Source organism: Talpa europaea (genome assembly GCF_964194135.1).
Source record: "Talpa europaea genome assembly, chromosome: 16".
Taxonomy (NCBI): Eukaryota; Metazoa; Chordata; class Mammalia; order Eulipotyphla; family Talpidae; genus Talpa; species Talpa europaea.
In genome coordinates this window covers 42,742,300-42,768,179 of record NC_140084.1, presented here as the reverse complement: position 1 = coordinate 42,768,179, position 25,880 = coordinate 42,742,300, and the positions used below count along the sequence as shown (strand labels likewise).

At 48.5% G+C, this 25,880-nt stretch overlaps 1 protein-coding gene across 1 annotated transcript in view; it reads right to left on the bottom strand.

Moving 5' to 3' along the window:
* The window catches only part of HNRNPUL1 (heterogeneous nuclear ribonucleoprotein U like 1), a gene marked incomplete at both ends in the record, with an annotated part of 35,999 nt that extends 12,577 nt beyond the window's left edge, over positions 1–23,422 (bottom strand). The window contains 10 exons of the mRNA XM_084257921.1: positions 3,732–3,860; positions 3,959–4,081; positions 5,278–5,544; positions 9,343–9,455; positions 11,159–11,258; positions 13,646–13,785; positions 15,263–15,336; positions 17,293–17,446; positions 19,369–19,491; positions 23,128–23,422. Coding sequence (XP_084114047.1) covers positions 3,732–3,860; positions 3,959–4,081; positions 5,278–5,544; positions 9,343–9,455; positions 11,159–11,258; positions 13,646–13,785; positions 15,263–15,336; positions 17,293–17,446; positions 19,369–19,491; positions 23,128–23,422 — 1,518 coding nt within the window. The remainder of the gene's footprint in view (positions 1–3,731; positions 3,861–3,958; positions 4,082–5,277; positions 5,545–9,342; positions 9,456–11,158; positions 11,259–13,645; positions 13,786–15,262; positions 15,337–17,292; positions 17,447–19,368; positions 19,492–23,127) is intronic.
* Positions 23,423–25,880: the final 2,458 nt, after the last annotated feature.

Genomic DNA, 25,880 nt, shown 5'->3' with positions numbered 1-25,880 from the left:
GATACTCGGCTAGGGCTTGAACAGAGAAGTTAAGCTCCACTCCAGGACTATAATCCTTCTCCATTGGGTCACATACTAAAAGGGGTTTCACATCTGAACTGACCAATAAGCCAAGAGAAAGATGAGCAGTGAATACTTGCCGGGGTATCTGAAATGAATTTTCACTGCTAAAACCACCCCACAACTCTACCTTCCAGGTCACTGAGTCCTGCTGGAACCAAGTTAGACTATAATACCCAAGTGCCCTGACAAAAAGAATGGGGTTCCAAAACAAACCAAGGCAGCAAAGCAAAGAAGGCTGGCTACATGTATGTACTATTGATGGGGCTGAGCTGAGGTAGTAACCCCGGATGGCCCTTGGACTCCTCTATGTGCAACTATTTTGTGATTTTTTTTACCCCCCCACAGAAATAAGTTTATTCTGCACATTAGCCCAATCAATTGTTCGTATTACAACTTAGTATTATGGGATCATATTTTTCCTTCACAAATGTTAGGGTCTTAGGGCTCACTCCTATGGTTGCAGTATTGTCCTTCACGTCCATCATCCAAAAAAGGTGAAGCCAAAACAAATCTCACATTTCCATGAAAGAAGAGCCCCAAGTGTGTGGCACAACTTTAGCCAACTTCTAGTTGTTTTTAGCAAGGCAGTTTCATTAGCAAGCTGCACACTTCTACTCCCAGACTCCAACTGCTCGGCAAGATCAATTGAGATCAATGTTTTTACTATAAAGAACTACCCCCAGGGCCTCCCCGGTGGCGCAGCGGTTGCGCGCTGGGTTGCGAAGCTGCCCGCGGCCTCTGCGGCGCTGGTTCAATCCCTGGCTGCTCCCTGGCCACCAGAGGAGGGTCCCACATGGCGCGCAGACCTCTCCTGCCGCCCGCTGCTCCCCTCAGCAGTGTACTTCGGTCCTTCTGCCTGCTCTGCTCCCCACTCTGGCTCTGGTGAGTTCTCTCACCCTCCCGCGCTTCTGAGCTTCTGACTGTACCCAGTGCATGTATAAACAAACAAGCAAGCAAGCAAATAAATAAATAAATAAATAAACATGCCTCTACAAAAAAAAAAAAAAAAGAACTACCCCCAGCTGACAGTCTTCCTTTTGTCTTTAAGATAAATTCTTACTATGTGCTGCTTTCAAATGGCAACTACAAACATTAGATTACCAGTTTATTCTAAAAGGATATAACTCATGAAGAGGCAGAAGGAAGAGCTGCATAGAGCAAGATGTGTGGAAAGGAGCTTCTGAGTACCACTCTCCCTAAATCTGTTTGCTAACCTGCACACTCCTGCTTAATTGATTAGTATCAGAGGCACACTTCCACGCAACGCAACTGAAGATTCTGGACGCCACTGGAGCTTCCAACCACTTTTCAGTAACCGAGCATGGCCACCAGGTCCCCCCCATCATGACCCCTTTGAACTCACGCCAACCAGGTGCCCAAGCAACATGTCCAGAAGATTCCAGGTCAGGGCAAGAATGCTTCAAGCTTACAAATTTGTGTACCACAGGTTTTTAAGAATATACAGATGCTGGGCCTCCCCTGGTGGCGCAGCGGTTGAGCGCTGGGCTGTGAAGCTGCCTGCAGCCTCTGCAGCGCCGGTTTGATCCCCGGCTGCTCCCCGGCCACCTGAGGGAGGGTCCCACATGGCGCGCAGACCTCTCCTGCCGCCCGCTGCTCCCCTCAGCAGTGTGCTTCGGTCCTTCTGCCTGCTCTGCTCCCCGCTCTGGCTCTGGTGAATTCTCTCACCCACCCGCGCTTCTGACTATACCCAGTGCTTGTATAAATAAATAAATAAAATAAAAAATTTAAAAAAAAAAAAAAAAGAATATACAGATGCAAAGCTGAGGGAAAGTTTTTTTCACAAAGGTCCAAATACAGGATCTGTTAACTGAGAAAGCCTCATTGACAAGTGTCAACGACAATGCCTCAAAGATAGTAAATGAGGTTCATTGTTCTAGAGACAGAAATCCTTATCCATGTCTGGGTAACTTCTGAGACTGGTGGAAAGGCATGGAGGATCTTCCTACCCTAACTTAAAACTGTCTAGTTTGAAATAAAAGGACATACTGTACCTGCAGACAAATCTGTTTAATTTTCAGGGTTCCCAGATAATCTGATGTTCTAAGAAGCCTAACCTTTTTTTTTTTAAATGTAATTTATTTATGCATACAAGAGCTAGGGTGCAGGCGAGAGGTGCGGGGGGTGAGAGGATTCACCAGAGACAGAGCGGGGAGCAAAACAGGTGGATCTACTCAGATACACATGCTGAGGGGAGCAGCCGGACAGGAGAGGTCTGCTACGCCATGTGGGTCAGCTCCCTGGCTGGAGATTGAACTCGTGTCGCAGTGGCTGACAACAGCTTGATAGCGCTGAGACTTTAACTCATGCACCACCAGGGATGACCCAAGAAACCTACTCTTAGGCCTCCCTGGTGGTGCAAGGGGTTAAGTAGCAGCACTATGACGCTATCCCCAGCCACACCGCAGCATGAGTTCAATCCCCGGCCATCCAGGGAGCTACCCACATGGCGCAACATGTGGGTATTTATTCATTCATAAATATTTATGAATATTTACTTATGCATACAAGAGCTGGGGTACAGGCCAGAGGTTTGGGTGGGGGCAAGAGGATCCACCAGAGACAGAGTAGGGAATAGAACAGGTGGATCTACTGAGATACACTGCTGAGGGGAGCAGCAGGCAAGATGGGAGGGGTCTGCTGCGCCGTGTGGGTAGCCCCCTGGCTGGCCGGGGATTGAACTTTTGCTGCAGTGGCTGGGGATAGCTTCATAGGTTGTGTTTTAACCCCCTGCACCACCAGGGAGGCCCCCAATAAATAAATCTTAAAAAAAAACAAAAGCCGCCTACTCCTAATTGAAATGCAGGTGGAGTATTTGTGCCTTAGATGTGTGCTGTCAGGAAAACATGCTAAAAGTAGCTTTGAGGGCCTCCCCAATGGCGCAGCGGTTGAGCGCTGGGTTGCGAAACTCCCCGCGGCCTCTGCGGCGCTGGTTCGATCCCCGGCTGCTCCCCGGCCACCAGAGGAGGGTCCCACATGGCGCGCAGACCTCTCCTGCTGCCCACTGCTCCCCTCAGCAGTGTACTTCGGTACTCCTGCCTGCTCTGCTCCCCGCTCTGGCTCTGGGGAATTCTCTCACCCTCCCGCGCTTCTGACTGTACCCAGCGCATGTATAAACAAACAAACAAACAAACAAACAAACAAACAAATATACGTGCCTCTAAAAGTAGCTTTGATGTACCTACTCCATAACTTGTAGCAATGTCCAGGTATTATATGTCAAGCCGGTGTCAGCAAAGTGAGTGCCATTATGATCCCCACTATACAGGTAAGAAGACTGAGATTCAAAGGATGAAGTCAGCTGCCCACCAGCAGAGCAAGGAAGGAGCAGCTCTGGGATTCAAGCCTAGGTCTGTCCAGTTCAGCATTCCATGCCCTTTCCACTTCACCAAATAGTTCTGACCTAATGACGTTCTCCTGAGCTACTGCTGAGCCTAAGACCTGGATCACAGTCCCAGACCCTAGCCACAGTCCGGACTCAGAAAGCTAGGCTAAAAGTGTGAGACGGTGCCACGATGTATGGCAACAATTCTACCAGCAGTGCAGTCCAGAAGCATTATGGGGGAAAAATATAATGTCCAGAAGGAAATTACCCCCACCCAATAGGTCCCTTCTCTCTCCTGAGGGCATGATGGTCAGCAGTTAAATACCTGATCTAGGATGTAGTTGCGTTTCTTGCGGGCGGCAATCTGGATGAGGCGGTTGAGGCACTGGGTGGCCTGCTGGATCAGAACGTCCCAGCGGCCAGCGTAGTTCCGCTGTCGGCGTAGGCCCATCACCTGGGGACATGGGGGTGGTGAGGAGTGGGTGGTCCTGGTTTTAGGGCAGCACTTGGGGAATGGGAAGTGGCTAAGGAGATACCAGAAGCCATCCTTACCCGCATCTTATCCATGATGGCATTGGTACCCAGGATGTTGTACTTCTTGGAGGGGTTGGAGGCTGCATGTTTGATGGCCCACGTGGTCTTGCCGGCAGCAGGCAGGCCCACCATCATCAGAATCTGTGAGGATGGGACAGGGTGGGGTACTGGGAGGCAGTAGCAGTGTGTAGTGCAGCAGCCTGGCACCACCCTGACTTCTGGTGACCACGGGGATGATTTTAACCTCATAGCCACCTCTGGGAAACAGTACCCAGCTCTATGTTGCACTGGGACTCAGAGGCAAGACTTGCCAGACCCTTAGCAGAGGACTGCATGGGGTGAGCATAAGATCAAGTTCTATCTTCATGGGCACTACAGTTTTGTTCAGGCAGGATGATGTGGCCCCTGTAGGGAAAGACCCAGGGAAGGGACTTGACTAAGAGTGGGTTTGAGAAGTGATACACCCTGAAGTCTGTGATGTGGATAGAACAGTACACACAAGAACAAACATCCTATCTAATTAGTACATTTAGAAATTGGCAAACATGAAATGCAACCTAATAAATGCCCAACAAGAGAATGGTGAGTTATTTTTGGGAGTGGGGGGTGGGGAGAGTACTAAAAATGAGTTTAAAAAGATATGTTCATGTAGTGGGAATAAAGTTCACAAAATAATGTTAAAAGGGCAGAATCTCAAAATGTTTATACATTATAAGATCTTTTAAGTTTGTGAGTATAAATCAAGCAACGAGCACAGGAAAAATGGGATCAACTCCAAAACTTTTATAAAAGTAAATTTTCCAAGTGGTGGAATGGAAATTCTTAATTTTCTCTGTATTTCTCAGTGTCCTCCAATAAACATATATGCCACACAGAGGAAAACTATCATTTTGAGAGCAAAAATCACCAATATAGCTCCTAAGCCATCAAAGGCCAGAAATCTTTTTTGTTCTTAGACAACCATGGTGGGAGAGTTGAAGTGCATAACTTCCTGCAAGAAGGCACTCACCAGGAAGTGACTTCCGACCCTTTTCTGTTAGAAGAAAGACCTCCTGTTCTAAGATTCTAACCTCACAAGAAGGACTGTGGCAACTTCCTCTTGGAACCTTTCCAAGAGGCTAGCCTCTCCCTCACTGGCCTAAGACACACCCACAGCCGTCTCTCCACTCACAGCAGCTTAGGGTGCCAAGGAGCTACAAGAGTTCCCCTGCCCTAGTGTCACACAGCAAGTCTGCAGAGCTTTCACCACAGTCAAATGCCAAGTGTCTCCCTTCTGCCTTGGCAGCCACCTGACTTTGGTGAGAGCACCATCAATCCAGGCTACCAGGCCTACTTACCTCACACTCTGCCTTGCTCTTTGGTCCAACGGTGCCCCGGATCCGCTCACTCAGGGGAAGGTGCTGGATGAATGTGAAGCCTGGGAGTACGGAACAGTAGGGCTCTGCCCTCTGGCCGAAATTGAATTCTACTGCACAATTCTTCACCAGGACATGTGGGTAAAGGGCCTGACCCGCCAAGGCTTCCTTCTGGATTCGGAAGGCAATGCCCATCCATTTCCCATTCTTGGTAAAGGAAAGTTCCACATCATTTCCACATTCAAAGTCCTGGGAGAAAAATTCAAAGGAATATAACTGCCAATGCTCAGCTTAAAGCTGAGCACAAATCAGAGTGCAGAGGCGGGTGTGAAAATATTGCTTGTTTCCCTCCTTGCCCAAGACCCAAAAGCTGGTGGCTATGCAGCACATCATATAAGGAAGAGCCAAATACTTGGGTCTTGTGCCCAGTCTGAGATAAGATAAAGGAAAAGGCTATCCTGTCCATCCTCAACTGCAGCAAGGCAGTCTGAAGATGACAGATGAACAGAAAGCCATTTTGTTTGACACCTGTTCCCCAAGTTCCTATTCTTCCCAGTGCATATGCCTGTGACCATCTGCGTTTGAGAGCCCACGGCTTAGTGAGAAATCAGACAAGGGCACTATCTCAACTCATAAGCACCTACACAAGAGCAGTTTCTCTGAGGAAATGGGACTTGTAAGCCACATCCTGAATAATAAACAGAAATGAGCCAAGACAGGTTCTATATCATTTGTATCTAAATCTGGTGCTGAGAGTGCCAGGTCAGACTGTCTGAAGCATAAAGACGCATAGGGTGGGGGGTGGAGGGAGTGTTGGGAAGGGGAGAGTAACTTCAGGAACAGCTGGAAAGCCGAGCAGGGACCACAAACATTCCTTTGACTATTGAGTTCAGACTAAGCAGTCAGTTGAGAGGCTAAGACCCTGTTTGGAAGGCAGGCTGCTTTAGCCTTACCATTTACTAACCGTGTAGCGTCCTTTCCTTTGTGAGCTGGGAGACCACCTTGGAGTTGTCCTTTAAGAAGCAGTAGAAACCCTTTCCCCTCAAAACCTTCTTGACCATCCTGTTAGTGCTCACCGGGTACAGCTGTGCGATTCTTTGTATGTGTTCATCTCTAAGCACCCACACAGGTCAGATGAGTAAACATACCACACTGAATCCTGCCATGCCTTCCCATCTAACCAGGAGTGATCCCAGGGCGCCTTCGCTCTAATATGGACATGGGGACACATGTTCCTTTAAGGGCTACCAGTTTCACTACAGGAATTGACCAGTCAGAAAGTCCACCACCACCAACAGAGCTAACTATCTAGAGACAAGCACAGTCACGTCACTCCTGCTTAAATACTGTAGCAGTTCGGAATCTAGAGACCTGATCCTTAAGCCTGGCATTATTCAGAGTGTGTCATTTTTTTGTACTCATCTCATATCTCCTTGTGCTGTCACTGAGGCGCCAAGTGTCACAGTCATTACGGTTGATTGAGGTGGGTTATACTGTTCTGTTTCCCTGGAAGGCTGCTTTGTCCTTCTTGTTTTGTGCATGTTGAGAACTCAAGATCTGACAAAAATGTGCTCCCCCACCAGGTCCCTTCAGCCTTGCAATTTTCATACCTCCTCCAACCCCTCACCCTGAATCTTTTTAAAGTTAGGGCATACTTTGAGCAAAGGAAATTGCACATGGCATTTTAAAAAGAAAAGTAGAGAAAACTGGTTCCAACAGAATTGTCAAGGCCTAGAGTTCCAATCTGCTACACACGTACATCTGATCTCAAGTTCAGATGGGTTTGGGGAAACCTACATACTGGTGACAAGTTAAATTGCTGCAGTCTTGGGTGTAGCTATCAAAATCTGAAAGTATGCCTTTGGGGAAAAAAAGGAAAAAAGATCCTAAAGCATACCACCCCCACCCCCACCCCGAACCAAAAATACACCTTTGACCTAGAAGTTGTGCTTTCAGAAAGAAGTACCACAACTATTACAATAATAATATACTGCTGTAGCCCCAGACTAATGCAAAGATGTGAGTGTACAGTGCTTCCTCCAGTACTGCTAATGTGCTCCAAAGGGAAGGGGGAGAGGCTAAATTACAAGGAGATCCAAGTGTGGGGACTCAAAAAGACCTGCAGGATACTCTGGTAACTAGGAAAAAGGTAAGCTGTCACTGCAGCAGTGACTGTTCCAGCAAATAACACTCAGGTCCACCACCAGAGGACTAGCTACATGAAACTGCGTAAATTGACACCTGCAACATATTACAAGGTAGCTCTACTAAATAAAAAGATGAGAAACTAACCACATGTCCACAACAGGTAGACCCACAAAATAACTACTGATCATATAAAAGAACAAAGAAGCCCTCTCAGCAGCGATATAAAGGGATCTCTAAGATGCTAAGATGTAGAATAACAGGCGTAGTATACTATCTTTTGTGTGAAAGATGAAAAACAGCAATCGTTCTTCCATTTGGATAACATACTCTGAGTATCAGAGGGTCTTGGGGTGGGAAGAGGAAGTATCTGTGAACAACAGGTGGAGGGGAAGGCCTGAAAACTTTGCACTTCCTATCTTTTTATATTCCTTGATTTCTGGGGGGTAAACCATGTGAATCTACTAGCTTTTCAAAAAATGTTTTTAATTGAGTTAGCTCTATATTATCTGTGTGGACAGGGAAAGCCAGCTAAGATTTACTGTTAAAAGGAAAACTGTAAGGTTCAGAACAATTTGCAGAATAGAAGCAAAAATTTCTTAAATTTTTGTTTAAGAAAATGTTCTATTAAAAAGATGAAGTCATGAAAGACAAAAGACTGAGAAACTGTTTCAGACTGAAGACACATCACCAGAGAATGCAATACACAATCCTGAATTGGATGGTGAACCAGAAACAAAATTGCTCTAAAGAATATTGTTGGGACAAATGATAAAATTTAAATGTGGACTGTGGAGTAGATAATAGTATTACATCAGTTTTAAATCTAATAACTGTACTATGATTAATAAGTTTATTTTGGAAAAAAAAAGAGCATGGTAAAGTATTAAGGAGTAAACACAGGAGGTTTACAACCTACTTTCAAATAGATCAGATAAAACTCATGTATGGTAAATATAAACAAACTCATAAATGATAAAGCAAATGTTAGCATTTGGACAAGGCTCAATGAGAAATCTTAGGGCTTTCCTGAGTTATTTCAAAGTTAAAAAATAAAAAGAAAAAAAGTACATGAGTACGCTGATGAGGGAGGCAGAGAAAACAGGACCAAGAAGACCTGGGTAGTCAGTCACTCCTTCCTAGGGGCCTAGTGGCACATTTTATCAACATCTCCTAGTGATAGCAGTATTAGGCAGTACTTACTGAGCACTTCCTGTAACCCACATTGTTCTGTTTTTAATGGACCGATTTATTGGTCCTACACAAGATTCAAAGGTAAACAGTCTCATTTATAGGAGATGGAACTACAGAGGGCAAGCTGGTCAGGACTAGGAGTTTGGCCCGAGCCAACCGCATACTCCCAGCACCGTGTTGTCTCTGATCCCAGGGACTAGAGTTCCACAGCAGCTCAGCACCAGTTATCTTGCTGTGTTGTACCCACCCCACCCTCCTAGAAGCAGTGCTCTGTAGAAAATCCCTGGATTAGCCAACGGTGAGGTAGGGAAGGAGAAGATGAAATGACGTCAACGTGGCACAAGAGCCAACACTGCTATCAAGAGCAGCTAGGCTCTTCCCTAGCAAAGAAAGTTAAGAAATTCCTGGGCCTGTTTCGAAAATGTCATCCTGTTATCTAAGAATGGAGGAAGCTCGTGCACACCTGATGTCCCCAACCTTTTCAGGTGCCATCTGATAGCTTTGCATAGAAGACCAGAGAGGGCAGAATGGCGGCATTGTGCACAGAATGACAGCAAACACTCCAGGCTGCCAGAGATGAAGCGGTACGGTGAGAGTGGCTGGATGGGGCAGACATCGGACAGAGGTACTGTGAAAAAGAAGTCCGCAGGTCCGGCTGACGGGACCAACATTTGACTCTGCCAACTCCCACAGGCTGCCAGCACTCACCGCAAAGCAGCCAATCACATCATTCTCTGCAAACTTGTCTCCGTAGTTTTCAAACCGGCTATTGGTGGACTTCTTCCCAGTGCCTCCATAACCATAGGAGAAAGGCTCTTCGCCTGATGAAAGAAATAGGCAAAGGCAGGTTAAACCTGCGATGGTCACAACAGCCTTTATGGCTGTCACATACTTTTAAAGAAAAAAATCATTTCCTTTACAAGTTTTACTTATCAGAAGCTTTTTCTGGGGAAAGGTGAGGAAGAGTCCCCTGAAAGGAAGCAGAACTGCTATGGGCTTGATGCACTTAGGTGTTAAGACTGGTAGCAGGAGTTGAACTGAACTGCTCTGCACAGAAAGGGAGAATTTGGAAAGAAAGGGAGGAGGGAAAGAGAGGAGCTGGGATGGAGCAAGGCCATATGCCGAGATGCAAACCTTTCCTCTGACCTTAATGTTCAGTCAAGTCTACTACTGGCATCCATTTTTGGTGCCAGTGGCTGCCGGATGGAAGTCAGCAAAGGGGCTGGGTTCTGCTATTGGAGACCATGAGGTCTAACCTCCTACAAAAGGTACTGGATCTCCTCCGGCTGAAATGATCTGACTGAGATCCCAAGGGCCCTGACTGACACCTGGGTTATACTGAGATCCTTGGCCGGGAACGCAAGGAGTCACCAAGCATGAATCTCAGGCCTGGTCCTTCTCGAAATCACCTGCGGAATTCTGAACATCTGCTTGGCCTTTCTGAGCTTTGGATTCCTCTGTCCACTTTCATTTTACAACTGAGACAAAGATAAGTGAGATGACACATAGCACATCTTAAACAGAAAGAGCGAACACGCAGCAAAACAAGAACTACCTCTGAACTGCCCCTCTGACCTAACATCCCTACTTTTAAGCATCAATACTGAGTGAACAATCAGAACAACTATACACAAGGGTAGCAGCTCAACTGCTGAACAGCAAAAAGTGCCACTGACTTAAATGACCTAGAAAACATTTACAAATAAGTGACAACTTTATGTTGGAAAATATGTAGTCAAAAGCTACACTTATTTACAAAAATGTCTATCACATAGTGAAAAGGAAAAAGAAGTCAGGCTACACAATGTTGTGTAACGTGTGGCCCAATTTGAGACAGACACAGAACAAAAGAACTGTCCAAAGGCTGTAGATAAAAACCCCATCATTGGTTGTTACCCTGCAGTTTTAAGAGGGGTTTTCATACCACCCACCCCCATTCAGGCATGGCCTGAATTTTTTCAAAGAGCACAGTATGAAAATAATCAGAATGATTATTTTGACTGAGGCAGAAAAGTCTTAGCATTAGTCACTGAAATCAGTCACTTGGGGTCAGGTCACAGAGGTCTGAGATGCTGTGAAAATTCAAAACCTTTCAATGGCCCGCCCCACCCCTTTCTGCTAACTGGCTCTGGTCCCAATGGTCTGCTTCCCCTTTTACTCTAAGTTTGGCTCTGGAAAAAATTCCAGACAGAGCCTAAAGGGGTTTGAGGAACTTATTTTCAGCATGGTTTGAGTGCAAAGACTGACCTTTTTTTTAAGGGAATAGTTTTCGAAAGAGAATTTTGGACTCTCTCGTAGGAGATGAAGGGAAAGAATAAATCTTCACAGAAAGTAGTATTATGACCATGGTTCTTCCATTTGAATCCCATAAGTCTGGAAATGGACAGCGGCATACGCCCAATCCTTGTATTTTCAACCCAGACTAGTTCTGTTTCAAGTCCCAAACTGGGAAGAGAAGCTCAGGAAGCTCTAGAATTCAGGGATGGGGCAATTGTTCCAAACTGCTTGGCTGACCTCTCCTTACCTAGCTGGGTGCTGCAGGAGTCCAGGGACCAGCCAATGCGGACAACGTGTGGATCAGGCTCTGTTGATGGAAGGTGCTTCACGGAAATTTCCTCGTTGATCTGGGGACAGAAGACAAGAGGGCTCAGGGCTGAGTCTCTGGAGGCTAGTGGATGATGAGGCAGTAAGGAAGGTAGCACATCAGCCTTTAAAAAATAACAGTGGTGGGCCTCCCTGGTGGCTCAAGGGATTAAGCACCACACTATGAAACAAGCCGCAGCCTCTGCAGCACGAGTTCGATCCCCAGTCGGCCAGGGATCTACCCACATGGTGCAGCAGACCTCTCCTGTCTCATCCGCTGCTCCCCTCAGCAGTATATTTCAGTCAGTCTGCCTGTTCTGCTCCCCACTCTGTCTCTGGTGAATCCTCTCACCACGCCGCATTTCTGACCTATACTCCAGCTCTCGTATGTATAAATAAATAAATCTTAAAAAAACAAACAAGCAAACAAACAGTGGCTTTTACAATGAAAGTTGTTTAATCTGCTCTGCAGGGTCTGCTGCAAGGAAAACCAGTGCACAGTGCAGGAACACAGAGACAGCTATTTCAGAAAATATTTCCCCTGTAGGGCAAATATGGGCTCTCATATTTGGGGTAGAAGGATAAACTGGTACCACATCTTTGAAAGGCAATTTAGCAGGCCCTCTGAAAACTGAAAATACATATACTCTATAATACAACAATTAAATTTTGAAGTTTATTCTACAGTACACTCTCTGTGAAGGTGTGCATGCACACAGAAGATTAGTCAGTATATCACTGCTTATATTGAAAAAAGATATTTTAAAATACCAGTAAGGGTTTGGTTATACTATGGCACAGCCACACCACAGAATATGATATAGCAGTTAAAAAGAATGAGGGAGGGCAAATGTGCTATATGGAAAAATTTCCAAGATAGTATATTAAATAAAGTTACTCCATCTCACTGACTTAAAAAAAAAAAAAAAAGATTTATTTATTTATGCATACAAGAACTTGGGTATAGGCTAGAGGCGTGGGGGGTGAGAGGACTCACCAGACAAGAGCGGTGAACAGAACAGGCGGACCAACCGAAGCACACTGCTGAAGGGAGCAGCAGGTGAGCCAGAAGTCTGCTGCACCATGTGGGCCGCTCCCTGGCCCACTGGGGATCAAGCCTGTATTGCAGTGGCTGCGGATAGCCTCATAGGCTGCGTCTCAACCCCTTGCGCCACCAGGTAGGCCCTCCCACTGACTTTTGGACACTTACTTTCACAACTCCATTAATTAGGATATCTTACAACTGATGTGATAATAAAAAACACTGTCAAGTGTAACTGGCAACATTTCTCTATGAGCTACACACCAAACAATGGGCAACTTACAACCAATGGTGTCATAGCCGATAAAATACAATACCTAGCGGTCCAGATGTCCATCTCTACAACGTGGGGTTAACAGTAGCTATCCATGATGGTGCTATGAGAACTAAGGGAGCTGTCTGCAGAGTTTGGCACAACTAGTACATGCAAAGTGCCCTATAAATATTAGCTACTGGGCTTCCCTGGTGGCGCAGGGGGTTGAGCACCGCGCTGCAGAGGCTGTTTGCAGTTTCCTACAGTTTGGCTGTTTGCAGCCTCTGCAGCGCGGGTTCGATCCTGACTGGCCGGTGGGAACCCCAAATGGCAAGGCAGACCTCTCCTGTCTCGCCCGCTGCTCCCCTCAGCAGTGTATTTTGTCAGTCTGTCTGTTCTCCCCACTCTGTCTCTGGTGAATCCTCTTGCCCTCCCACACATCTGGCCTGTACCCTGGTTCTTGTATAAATCAATCAATCTTTAAAAATAATAATAATAAATAAATATTAGCTACCATGAGTAAGACTGGATATAGAAAGAACACACAGGAAACCATTAACACTAAAGTCTCTCAGGAAGGTAAGACAGAGGCTGGGAGGATGTTAATATAACATCTGCTTTTATACCCTGTACTCATATCCTCTGTTGTCTATACTTTTGTTAAACATGAGCATGTACTAGTCTCATAAACAACTTGACTTGGGACTATGGAGAGATGATGGCAAAGGATGGTGTGAGTTGGTAGAACCTTTCTTTGCCCTGTTCTCTCTCTGGCCTCCCTTTAATTGGTGATGCTCAAGTCCTCACTTTTCTTCAAAAAAACTCTTTTTCCCAGTTCAACAAACACCTCTAGACTGGTTGGCTGTATAATACCCTGAGTCAAGTCCCACCAAGAAAAAACCTGCCACGAGACAATAAATGGTTGTCCTACTTCCCAGTACAGCGATTGGGAACGGTGTAGTTCTCTCGAGTACTTCTACTTGCTTGGATGCCAAGTCTACACCTAAACAAGTCTCTTCTGCAATCGCAGCCCTGAATGAGCTGGTAGGCAACGCCTATTCCAGAGGATGGGTCTTTATGTTCTTGTACTCTCTGCCGCTCCTGCTCACCTTCATCTCAAAGCACATGCTCACCTTCATCTCAAAGCACACACGGCCCCTTCTGATCCCATAACTGGCACGGGCTCCTGACCACAGGTATGCAAAGCCCTCAATTGTGAGCGGGTAGCCACTACTCCGGTCTCTGGCCACTTTGAAGTGAAGATCACAATTATCTGTGGAGGAAAAAGTCTGTAGTTGGCTGATGTTTTAAAGATCACAAAAGAAGGACAGGAACAGGCAAAAGTAACATCCCCAAGAGTTTTGACTAGGAATGTGCAACCTGACATATGGCAGAAGCAGGCTGAGAAACCTCTTAAGGTTTCTCATTCTCCTTTTAAGCAGAAAGACTCTATAAACTACTGCAAACTAGCCTGCACAGATCAAAGCAGCCACTCCACATGGGAACTGAGGTTTTTTATCCAGCTGAGGTCCAAGGGTGGCTTACAGCTGGTCCTTAAAAACCGCACACAAGCACCTTTGTACACTTGCTAAGGACAGGATCCACATCCTCACTAATTTCAAGGTATTTTGGAATCCCGTATGTTTCAACCACCTCCCCCTGCTAACTCTCATCAATTTGGGGGCCAGAGTCCTGCTGCCTGACCCAGACCCACCATCCAGGCACCACCGTCCAGGACCAGCACAGTGCACCGCCTCCTTTTATTGGTCTAGGACTCTCCCAAGACTCTGCAAGGAGCAAAACATGCCTCTACGAAGGTCTCTCCTGAAGCGTCTGTCCACTAGGCTCTCTCTTTCCTCTAAAGGCCAAGCACCATGGGTTGCACACTGGCATTTGATCAGATGTTACACTGCACAAACCATTGCCACCCAATACTTTTACAAGTGTTTGGTTTTACCCTGGGTAGATTTTGTCTTTGAGATGTCATGATAGAAAGGGCTATGCATGAAATGTCTTTATCTTTCCCAAAGCATGTAGCCATCGCTCTATAAACGAGCTAATGAAGAAATTCATGAATGACCTACTGCTAACTTTCTGTTCCACTGATTTGGACTTCTGGATACATTCAGTAATTCAGATTCACAAGCTTTACCATTTCGATTTTGTCTTTGGAGGCCTGAGGAGAGACAGGACCTCTATAACCATTCCCAAGTGTTAGGATACACAGTGAGGATGAAAACCACTTATCCAGGGGAAAGAAAACCAGAGGAAAGAGAGGAGGGTAAGCTCAGCAAATAGCTCAGAAGACAAAGTGGCATTGGTTTCATCAGGAAAGCAAGCAGCTGACGGAAACTGGTTGTCAAAGAGTTAAGTTTTCCCAGCAGCACTCAGGTTCCCTTCCTGGTTAGATGACAACCCCCTGGGTGTATAGGACAACTCAGCGTTTTCCAAATTGCTGTCATATCCATTCTCTGATGGTTGTCACTGAAATTCTGAAATATTACAGCATGATTATTCCTCCCTGAAGAGAAGCTCAGAGAAGTAGAATGACTTGCCCAGGGTCCCACAGCTAGAGCTGGGAGTAGATCTTCTGTCTCCAAACCAGCACCCTTGCTCCAGAGCTCTGCCGTTTCTCACATCTGGACTAACAATGGCTCTGGATGGTGCCAGGCAGGGATTCTGTGACGGTCAAGGCATAGTTTCCCAATACTGACTGGAGGCTGAATCAGATAGGCACTCCAAGGACTCACATGTGTCAATGGCAACAAGGGTGTCGTCAAAGTCATCTTCATCCTCTTCAGCAGGAGGCTGAGGAGAGCGGCCCCTGTGTCATAAAGATAGGTTAAGTCACACAAGAATGACTGAATGAACATTGAAGAAGGGAAATGAAGACTCTGCTAGAACTTACAAGTAGTCTCCAGGATGCTACCTGGATTTTGATTTCTTCTCACAAAGGTTAGCAAACTAAACTGGAGTCCAATACGTTCGAAATGAGAGCAATGACAGTTAATGCCTAGGGTGGGCAAAGGACAGGAGAAGGCAGCTCTTCCACAGAGAGCAGAATCAGAATCATTTCAAGACGTTCAGAGAAGACCCTTCCACCCTAAGCTCCTGATCCACACCCTCTGCATATGGAGAACTGCCTCCACTCTCAACTGTTATCTGGGGGAGGTTGTGGGAAGCCAAAGGGTAAAGGGCTAGGAAATGTCAAGTGCCAGAGTGCAGATAAACCTCTATAATTACAATCTGTCCATATGCCAGTCTTCCTAAAACTACATCTGAAAGGATTTTCAATGACCCTTTTTTTTTTTCAGTTTCTTTCTCCAAGTGTCCTAAATTATGAACAAGATTTATCTTCCTACCAAAACACTTGTAAGAGTCTATGTTAAAATAGTCCCGATTTCTAACATATATAAAAATAAGGGAGCGCCTCCCCGGTGGCATAGTGGATTGAGTACAGTGCTGTGAAGCTGTCCGCAGCCTCTGCAGCGCTGGTTCAATTCCCGGCCAGCCAAGGAGATACCCACATGGCACGGCAGACCTCTCCTGTCTCACCTGCTGCTCCCTTCAGCAGTGTATTTCAGTCCGTCTGCCTGTTCTGCTCCCCGCTCTGTCTCTGGTGAATCCTCTCACCCTCCCGCACCTCTGACCTGTACCCCAGTTCTTATATAAATCTTTAAAAAATTAAAATAAGGGAGCAGGAATAAAGGGTATAGTTTTAATGCACAGGGCCCTGCTGGGGCAGTTTGGATAGTCCTAGGCCCCACCCTGTGCCCGCTGGCAGCAGGATTCCCTGTGGTGAGTGCTCTCTGGCCCTATCAATCGAAGAATAGCATAGAGCCTGGTATAAAGGAGGAGCTCATCCCATACTAAGTCTACCATAGGAAGTCCTCCTCTGCACTCCATTAGCATGATGCTCCAAGGGCTCTGCTCTCTGAGAGGCAGTTAGAGAAGGGTGAGGGGTAGGTTCCATGTCCTAACTTTAGTCACAGCCCAAGAGACCAATGCCCTATCTAAAGAAAGTCAAAAGCTAGCTATATGGACTCCACCAGGCAGGAAATTAAATGTGTCAGATGATCAGTCTAGATGAGTGGAGAAGCAATCATTTAGTGTCCATGATCAAAAAAGGCTTCACACGGGAGCTGAAGGAGGCAAGTTAAGGACTGGGTTTGGGGGGAAGGCAGACTTGTCAGGAATGAGAAAAAGCAGAGAATGACCAGAGCAGAGGGGCTATTCTCCTATGAACTCCTCACATTCACACCACAAAGTTATGGCTTATTCGTGTAGAAGGCAAATGTCACTGTTGAAATCAGCTCTGCCCCTGATGTCCAGCCCAAGGGCAGGTACCTTGTGAAAGCACTGAACGCTGACAGTGAATGAAAGAGTAGATGCAGGGTGGGTATGTGTTTTGGAGAAGGGTCAGGACATAGACCTCTCTTTCTATCAGGGATTATCAAGCAGGCAACCATAAAAAAATGGGACGCTATATAGGACTGCAGAGCAGTGGGACAAAAGACTGAAAAGACAGCTGGCATCTCATATGTGAAAGGCCATGGTGTTTGGTGTTTGGCTTGCAGGTAATGAAAGGGAGTAACTAAGGGATGGACAAAGGGCTGAGCACAGGCAAATCTGGCAGTAAGTGCAAGAGAGACAAGTGGGCTATTTAAGGGCAAGGAGAACTCTACTTTACCCCTCTTAGTACAGAGGTGCCAGTGGGCACCAGGCTATAGACATAGAAACCTGCTGGAATAAGCGTGATTATGGCTCCACACATACCCACCTTCTATCCTCTCGGTGTTCGAAGTACCCCCGTCCCCGGTTTTCTTCATAAGGCCTCTTGCGACTCTGGAATTGCTGTCTGTCTGGCTTGAGTTGAGATGCTTCAGGAGAGAGGAAGCTGGGGGGTGCTTCTTGCTTTACCTCCGTCTTCACTTCTACTGTTAGACAAATTCAGATGAATGATATTCAGAAGCTCCTCAGCTATCACTTTTCTGGTTCCCCTTAATTCAGGAGAGGTGGGCAGGAGCCTGACTATAGCGATAAAGGGCTGGGCACTGGTAGCTTGCTGGGTTCAACAGGAGCCTTCAGACGAACCCACAAGACCTGGACTAAGATAAAGGGAGGCTGTGGATAGCCAGTCAGGCATTATCAGCCCATGGAGTGACAGATGTCAGTCAGATAACTCTCAGGCTTCAGGGGGGAAGGAGTGGGAGTTCAGCATTAAATGAAGACAAGGTTTTGAAGAGCCTACCCAAAAGTGGAATGGCTGTTTTGCGAAAGGCCCTATGAAAGTTGGCAGCTATCTTGGCCCACCATGAGTGGGTGGGAGCCCTAAAGACTTCCAAGAGCCCTCTGAACACTGACATTCTGTGATCCTATGTCCTCCGATTTCTACTCCCAAACAATCCACCTCAGATCTTACAAAGCTCTTCAGTCTGGCTGGAGAGAGTCAATGGTATTGTGGATCTGCAGCTAACTTCAATGCCTTGAATCACTCTACCCGAACCCCAGAACCACTATGGGGGGAGGAATCTGCACTTAAGTCAGCCCATTAAGTCACACCACAAACAGGAGACAGAATGGGCTAGGTGCTGTGGATACAGGAAAGTTTCTGTCCCTAGCAGACACCAAGAATCAGCACCTGAGAACAAGCCTCACTTCTCCCATAGCACCTAAGCCTTATGCTGCAGATCACTCGCGTCAGCACTCACCGGAGCACAACTCTCATCATTCCCTAATTTTGGTATGCAGATCTATCTCTGAGAAGGCTCCTGCTTCTCCGGGGCAGGAGCCTATCTTTCTTCCCATCTGAAGAAAGCCTCCATAGTTCCCAGCATAGTGCTAGGCTCACAGGAAGTCCTGACACATGTCTGATGACGGCACAGAAAATACTCTCCTTGGGACAAATGATCCCAAAAGTCTCACGGAGCCTGACACAAATCTGTAGTTTAACCTACATTCATTAAAGGCCTGAGCCACCCACAAGAAACATCTGGGGATTTCACTGTGTGGATGAACCAGAATGGAATTAGAAAGAATCAGCAGCATTCACTAAGAAAAGACACTGGGGCCACAACACAGTGAAAGAAGCACAGGACTGGGAGTTAGTCCCGGCCTTGTCATTACTCAACAAGAAGACTGCTTTCTAAATAGGACACAGGTGGTGAGGAATGCTGCATATGAACCCAGAGCAGTGGCCCAGGAGTCAGATTCCCAGGTTTCAACATGAGCTCTGCCATTAGACAAGACACCTCTCTGATCTGTAAAATGGGGAAGAGAGAGCTGGATTATATCTGTTTCCCAAACTGGCATTATGGGGAACTAAGTTCTGCAAAGACATATTAACATGTCCGAGAAACATCCTGGGTTTATATAATGCAACACTGGGTTTTTCAATTCAGGACTTTGGAGTCTTAATGCTCTAACGAGCACAATGACGCTCCAAGAGATGGTACAGCATGTGCAGCGTTTTTCAGAAGCATTTGGCCACGGAATCCCTTTCTGATAAATCCCTAATAATAACTCCAGAATCTTCAGGACATGGGAAATACCAGACTAGATTTAGAAGGTCCTTTTCTGGCTTCTACATTCTAAGATTCTAAATAAGACTCAGTTGGCTTCCAGATCTAAACTCTCCAGGGCGTCGATACTAAAATCTGAAAACTTCCTTCTCCCACACTGGGGAACAGGACTAAGTTCATACCTTCAAAAAAACCTTGCCAGGGTCACAGATCAAATGCATTGCCCAAGAGGAAGATGCACCATCTCCCTGGAAAGACAGGCTCTAGGGAGAGGAATAGGGCCTCACGCAGAGTCTATCTCCCTCAAAAAAGATGTACAACATGCACTTTCCTACCTGGACGATAGGCCTGCTGCTGCTCCATTTCCAGAGGTCTCCTTTCGTAGCCTGATTCGTTCTCTTGCTTGATGACCTGGGTCTCATAGAATTGGTTCTGTCTGGGAATATTGTCCATGACATCTTAAAGCAAAAGATGGCCAGTTAGAAGGGTACTTCCTGGGACCTGAGGTGGCTTTTTTATCCAACACATCATTGCCAACCAGGGACACTAAGACTGTCAGAGGCTAAAAGGTGTGACAGCACCTTTAGATGAAAACCTATCTGGGTACCAACTGCCTGAGAAGATGCCCTCTTGCCCCTCACGAGGTTAGAGACCTGTAACTGAGTTCTACAGACTGCCAGAGTACAAAATCAAAGGAAGCAACACTACTCCGGTTGAAATGAGATAATCGGAGGATCAGAGAAGGGTTCTGACCTTCCCCTCCGAATTCCTACTCTCAGACGGGGGCAACTCTGCAGACCCCTGCAACGCCATGGAGCACAGTCTAAAAAGCACTAGCCTGCCTCTCCTCTGACACGGTATAAAGCTTAAGGAGTTACCTTTGAGGTTTAAACTTAACTGTTTAGAGGCCTCCATGGTGGCCTAGGGGTTAAGACTCGGCACTATCACCACTGTGACCTGGTTCCATCCCTGGCCAAGGGAGTTGACCCACATGGGCGCAGCAGACCTACCGTCTCGCTCGCTGTTCCCCTTAACATTGTATTTCAGTCTATCCACCTGTTCTGCTCCCCACTCTTGTCTCTGGCAAACACTCTCATACTTCTATACACACAAAAAAGGAATAAATAAACTTAACTAGAGCACAAACTAGTTCACACTGTAAGAACTATAAAGATCAGGGGTAACCACCTTAGTTAAAGGGAACATGGGCACAAGGAAAGAAAATATTAAAAAAAACAGGAATCCTGACAACAGTGTTCTTCAGACACGTTAGGGATGAGTCCTGAACTATTTAGTGGAAGGGTTTGGGGAAGGGATCTTGTGTGTTGAAGAGGAGCTCAGCTGAGGAGTGCTAAGAATGAACAATATGCATTATCCAGAGCACATACTACACATCATACCCTAGGATTCAACTGAGATTAAGCTTGCCCTACTGAAGCCTTCAGTTCGGCAAGGCACACCACTGAACAAATGCTTAAACATAAAAAGCTCATTATGATTCAGCTAAGGGCTACCAATCTAAGACAGGGACCTAAAAAGTAAGAGAAAAGTTAGGAATCAAAAGATACATAGACAATAACTCAGTAATGAGGATGGAGAAGATATTCCTGGGGTTGTGATAACACACGTCAAAGCTCACAGGTGGGACTAAAACCAAAGTATCAAACCCAAAAGTCCCTCAAGGAGGACCCTGCATCCAAACCCAGTGAACAGTTGGGAGACTTGGGAGGAAGAGCACACAGGCCATTCTCCCCAGGGCAAGCCGTGCTAGGTGCCTCCAGGGCCCTGCTGGTGGCTGTGCCAGGACCAGTGAAGCAGAGCCACAGAGAAGGAGAGCCTATTCTGCCACTTGCTAACTGACTGGATCCTTTCTCAGAGGACATATACATCTGGGCACAAATCAGGTGCAGCCCAAAGGGGAAAGCTGCAGCTCAGGTGGTTTGCTACAGCTCTGTTTACCAGGGTTGAAGGAAGAGTTGGAGGGGGCATGAAGGAGGCTCAAAGGGCTTTGCTGTGGGGGGAAGGGAAGAGATGAAGAAATCCAATAGCTTCTTAATTGGAACACAGGGGGCCCTTTGAAACCATTCTGTTTTTCCAGGCTCCCAGCATTGTGCTCCCCCCACCTCCAAATCCTCTACCTGAGACTCCTATGCCCAGAGAAGCTATGATTCTGGGGTCCTTCTCCACTCTCTTAAACACCTTCCTCCTATTAATAAGCCTCTTACACATGTGATCTCATTCATCACAGTCCTGGGGGGCACTATTACTGTCATCCCTATTTCACACACAAGGAAACCAGGACTCACAGAGGCGAAGTGACTTGCCCAAATCATGAAGCCAGATTTGAAACAAAGACTGAGCTGGAACCTGAGCTCTGAAGTACTGAACTTACTTTTAGAGACGCCCCTGGCCACTGCCCCTTCTTCCCAGCCAGGGTGCCTCCTACCCTAGACATGCACACTAGGCCACTCCTTGTTTCACAGCTCTCTGCACTGGAAAGGCCTCTTCACAGCACCCGGGTTCTGGGCAATCCCTAGACCGCTCTCTACCCCAAATCTCTCCGCAGGATGCCTCCCTCCAGGAGACCTCATCTCTCAGGAGCATGGAAAAACTCAATGCCAACCCCAAACCATTTCTTCCCTGACTCCCTTTCTCTCCTAATTCCCTTTGCCCCATGGCTCAGGGTACCCTCTTTCCAGAAAAATACCAAGAGCCCTGGACACCAGAGTCCTTTCTACTTACTCAGTAATCTCTCCAATCCCCACTCCTCAGTTTTGCTAGTTTTGTATCTTCAGAGCTTCTCTAGGCATCCTCTCCTCAATCACAGAACTACCTGAGCCCTTGCAGTGCGAGATACAACTCCCGCTGATGTAGAGGTTCTCTGCTACCCCTTGAGGCTCCCCCAATCCCAGAGCACGCAAACAACAGCTCCTGGGGCCAAGAGCACTCTCATGGAAAGGCTCAGTCCCTGAAACACTCCCCCCACTCCACCCTGCGGGCCCCAGTCAACAGGTTTTCTTTCCCTTTCCCCATCTACACTTTCCCTTTCCCCCATGTTTGCTAGACTAGTCAAACACTCCTGTGTTGCACACAGAATCTTCGTATCCCAGACTCTGCATGGGCATCAAACTCTGCCAACTTGTTATCCACTCCATCCCACCCCTAGTTATTCCCATTCACCAAGCAACCTGGATCTACTGCTAACCCAAAACAGCAACCGCCACTGGGCAACCCGTCCTCAGACCCTTTCTGGCCCTAGACCTCCACGTCCTGAATCCAGCGAAGCATCATCCTTCCTTCCCCTCCACCCCAGACTCAGGACCCAATGTGTCCTCCACCTCCACCTACAAGTCAGCAAGAAGGTCCCCAGAGTTCCCAGCACCAAATATCCAACTTGTCCCTGCCTCAAGGCTGGCCTTCCAGCCCTGAATCTGAATCCCCCAGACCATCCTCAGAGAGAGGCGGGTCCCCCCGGATTCCAGTCATGTAGTGGTTGCTCACATTCCCTATGTGCCCACCAGTCCGCCCAGTGCATCAGACCTTCCCCAGCCAGACACCAGGACCCCCATTTCGCCCCAGCCCAGTACTAAATATGAGGATTCCCAGGACCCCCACCAAAAACCCCATGATGCTCCTTTCTCAAAACTCACCCAGCCCTGCTACCTGGTCATGCCTTTCCCAGCCCGGACAACTCGGCTCCCAACGCGTCCCCAAGCCCAGGCAGCTCCGGACCCGCGGACCACCATTTCCGAGACCTTCCTCACCCCCGCACAGGCAGCCTCTTGTTCTTCCAAGTCTAATAGCTCCAGAAACCACGGTTTCCGGTCTGCGAGCCTCAGACTCCGGAATCCTCTCCACTCTCTGGACCCTTCTCACCACTGAAAACCAAGCCCTACTCCCCTTATCTCCTCGGCACCGAAAGCCCGGGTCCACCTTCCGGTCGTCCCGAAGCCCTGGTCCCTAGATCCTTTGCAGCCGCGGGATCCCCCAACCCTCAGATTGTCTCCCCGACCTCCGGCGCCGGACTCCCGCGCCCCACAGCCCTTCCTCCGCCCGCACTCCAGGCTCCCGGCCCCCGCCCCGCGCACTCTCACAATGTCCATCCGGCCCCGAGTAGCCGCCAGGCTCCGGGTGCGGCTGCAGGCCGGGGGGCGGTGGCTGAGCGGTCCCCTCCAGCTCGGAGCCCCCCTCGGTCTCGGGCTCCTCGTTGTCGTGCCCGGGTCGTCCCGGTTCGTCGTCGGCCTCGAGCTCCCTTTCGTCGTCGGGCTCCTCGGCCTCCAACGCCGCCTGCAGCCGCTCAGCAAGCTCGGCCTTGAGGCCGCGAGTGTCCAGGCCGCGGCGCTGCAGCTCCTCGCGAAGTTCGTTCACCTTCAGACGGCGCACATCCATGGCCCGGGCCCCCGGGGCGGCCCCCGAGCCCGGCCCGGCCTCCCAGGGCTCTGTCCCCCTTAAACCTTTCCTGTCAGGAGCCGAAGGGGGAAAGGGGGGGGGCCCCACTCCAATGGCGGCGGCGGCTCAAAATGGCCGCCGCCGCCACCTCCCCCTCCTCTGTGGCCCCGTGCGATGTAACACGGCAGTCAATTGGCCATCGCTTGGGGGCAACGGGCGCGAGCCCGGAGATTCAGCTAATCAGAGCGCGGCTTTCAAAAGAAAGGCAGTGAAAGGGCTCTGAAGCTGCCGAGGAGGAAGCGTTGGCCTACGTCGATGCCGCGGCCGGAACGGAGGGCGGGAAAAGGCGGGGGGCGGAGCGCGCGCTGATTGGATGGCGCCCGCGCGCCCGCTCCTGTAGGGTCAAATGAGGAAAGGGGAGTAAGAACTTGGACCAGTCAGAGATGCGATCTCAGAATAAGCTCCCCCGCGCACACGGCTTTTCCTGCGCAGTCCTTACATCAAACGAGTGTCTCTGTAATGTAAATCCTGATTGGTCTAGATCTCCCGCCCCTAGAGAGGCCCAAGCGGTAAAACCACTCGAACCAATCCTATGAAGGGTCGGCAGAAACCCCTCCTCCCACTTTTGCCTTTAAGAAACCGGAAAGAGATGAATTGACCGAGGACCCGCCCCTTGCCGTTAGGGCGGTTTCAAAACAATCTATCCACCAATCGCAGCTGTCGTTTTATCTCACCCACGCTAGGACAGTTGGGTCGCTTTCGGAAAACCTAACCAGATTGGCCGTTCTTCAGGGGCCCGCCCCCCCAAAGCTCGCTGTCGAGGGAGGTGGGCGAAATGGAGCCTGAATAGATAAATCATCCCTAATCTGGAAGAAGCTCATTTGCCTTTATGAAAAGGAACTTGCATTGGGCAGCTCGCAGGGCGCCTCTCTGCGCGCCCGTGGCCGCGCGGCGGTCCTTCTCCCCGGCTGGCCCCCGCGTGGCGTGGGGACTCCACGCCCCCAGAGCCGTCCCCTCCGGGAAGCCCTCCAGAGGCCCGCGGGCCTCCGCCCAGGCCCCCTCAGCTGCTGTGCAGTAAATCTGGGTGTTTGGCGTCGGTACGGACAAGCTCACACACACAGGTCCGTCGTGAAGCTTCACGCTAATGCAAACGCCAGAGAATCGCGGGGCGTCTCACGCCGCACCACCTGTCGCCTCTCATCCCAAGACACAAAACTTCAGTAAGTTAGACAATCGCGATAGACAATGCAAAGGCCCGCTGCCCAGGAGCTGGGCCTTCAGTCCACGAAAGTCATATGCAACCTCTACTTAAGACAAAGGCACACACAGCCTCCACGAGCAGATGCCGTGAGTCGGGTCGGATGCGTCGGTTCAGGGGCGAATGCACCAGAGTGCAGAGTATGTGTGCCTGCAGCGGTCCGCGCAGGCAGGCGGCATCAAATGCTGAAGGCATTCGGACGACTGGACAGTTAGACGAGAAGCTTACACGACAGCAACCTAGACACACAGCGCCCACTCAGCGGCGGGACAGACACTCACGTGGGCCCGGAGGTTCCAGTCCAGACACCCCTCCCCTCGCCCACGTCCGACTTCCTCTCTCCACCCAGCTTCCCACAATGATGTGTTCTAAAAAAAAAAAGTTTGTGGCCCGGATTGAACTGCTCTTGCTTCTCAGGAATCGCCACCTGGGGGCGTTCGGGCGCTGCCTAGGGTTCGTCCAACGGCTGCGGGACACACCCAGGGGCTTGTGCCTGAGATGCTGTGCAAAACACAGTGGGCTTGTGTTGACAGGAGTCCCTTTGTGGGCTGGTGAGGATCGGAGGTGTTCGGGGCTTGTGTGTCTATGTGAGTCCGCACGTTTAGGTCTCTGAGTATCTATTGTGTTCTCTGTCTCTGTATATTAGTGTCACTTCACTCTTTTTCTATTTGCGTTGCTGTAGTTTCTTCCTGTTTCTGGTGTCTGCCTGTGCATGTTTGTTATCTGTGTGATTATGAATGTCTCTGTTACTCTGTGTGTCTGTGAATTTCCCTGTCTGTATTCATGACAGCTATGCCAGGGTGTATGCATTAATTCCTGTGTCTGTTACATTGGGGACAGGGGTGTCAACTTCTAGATCCCATCAAGCCTTTTTTTCTACTGATGGGTGAAAACTGAGTTATGAGGGAGAGCTGAGTGGACACATTATAGCTGAGTGGAGACAAGAGAAGACAGACGCATGGTTACAAAGTTTTATGTGATCTGAGCCCCTCTGGAGACACCAGAGTCCACATTCTGTACAGGGGGCAAGAGGGACTGGCTCAGGGGGGCAGCACGCCCCCAAAGGAGAGAGATCATCCCCTTGGGGAAAGGAGGGATCCCTAATTCATTGCACAGGCTTGAGAGGGGCACACCCCCACACGAGAGGAGGAGAGGTGGCTAAGAAGGGAGAGACACACAAATACTATAAGGTTAGAACCT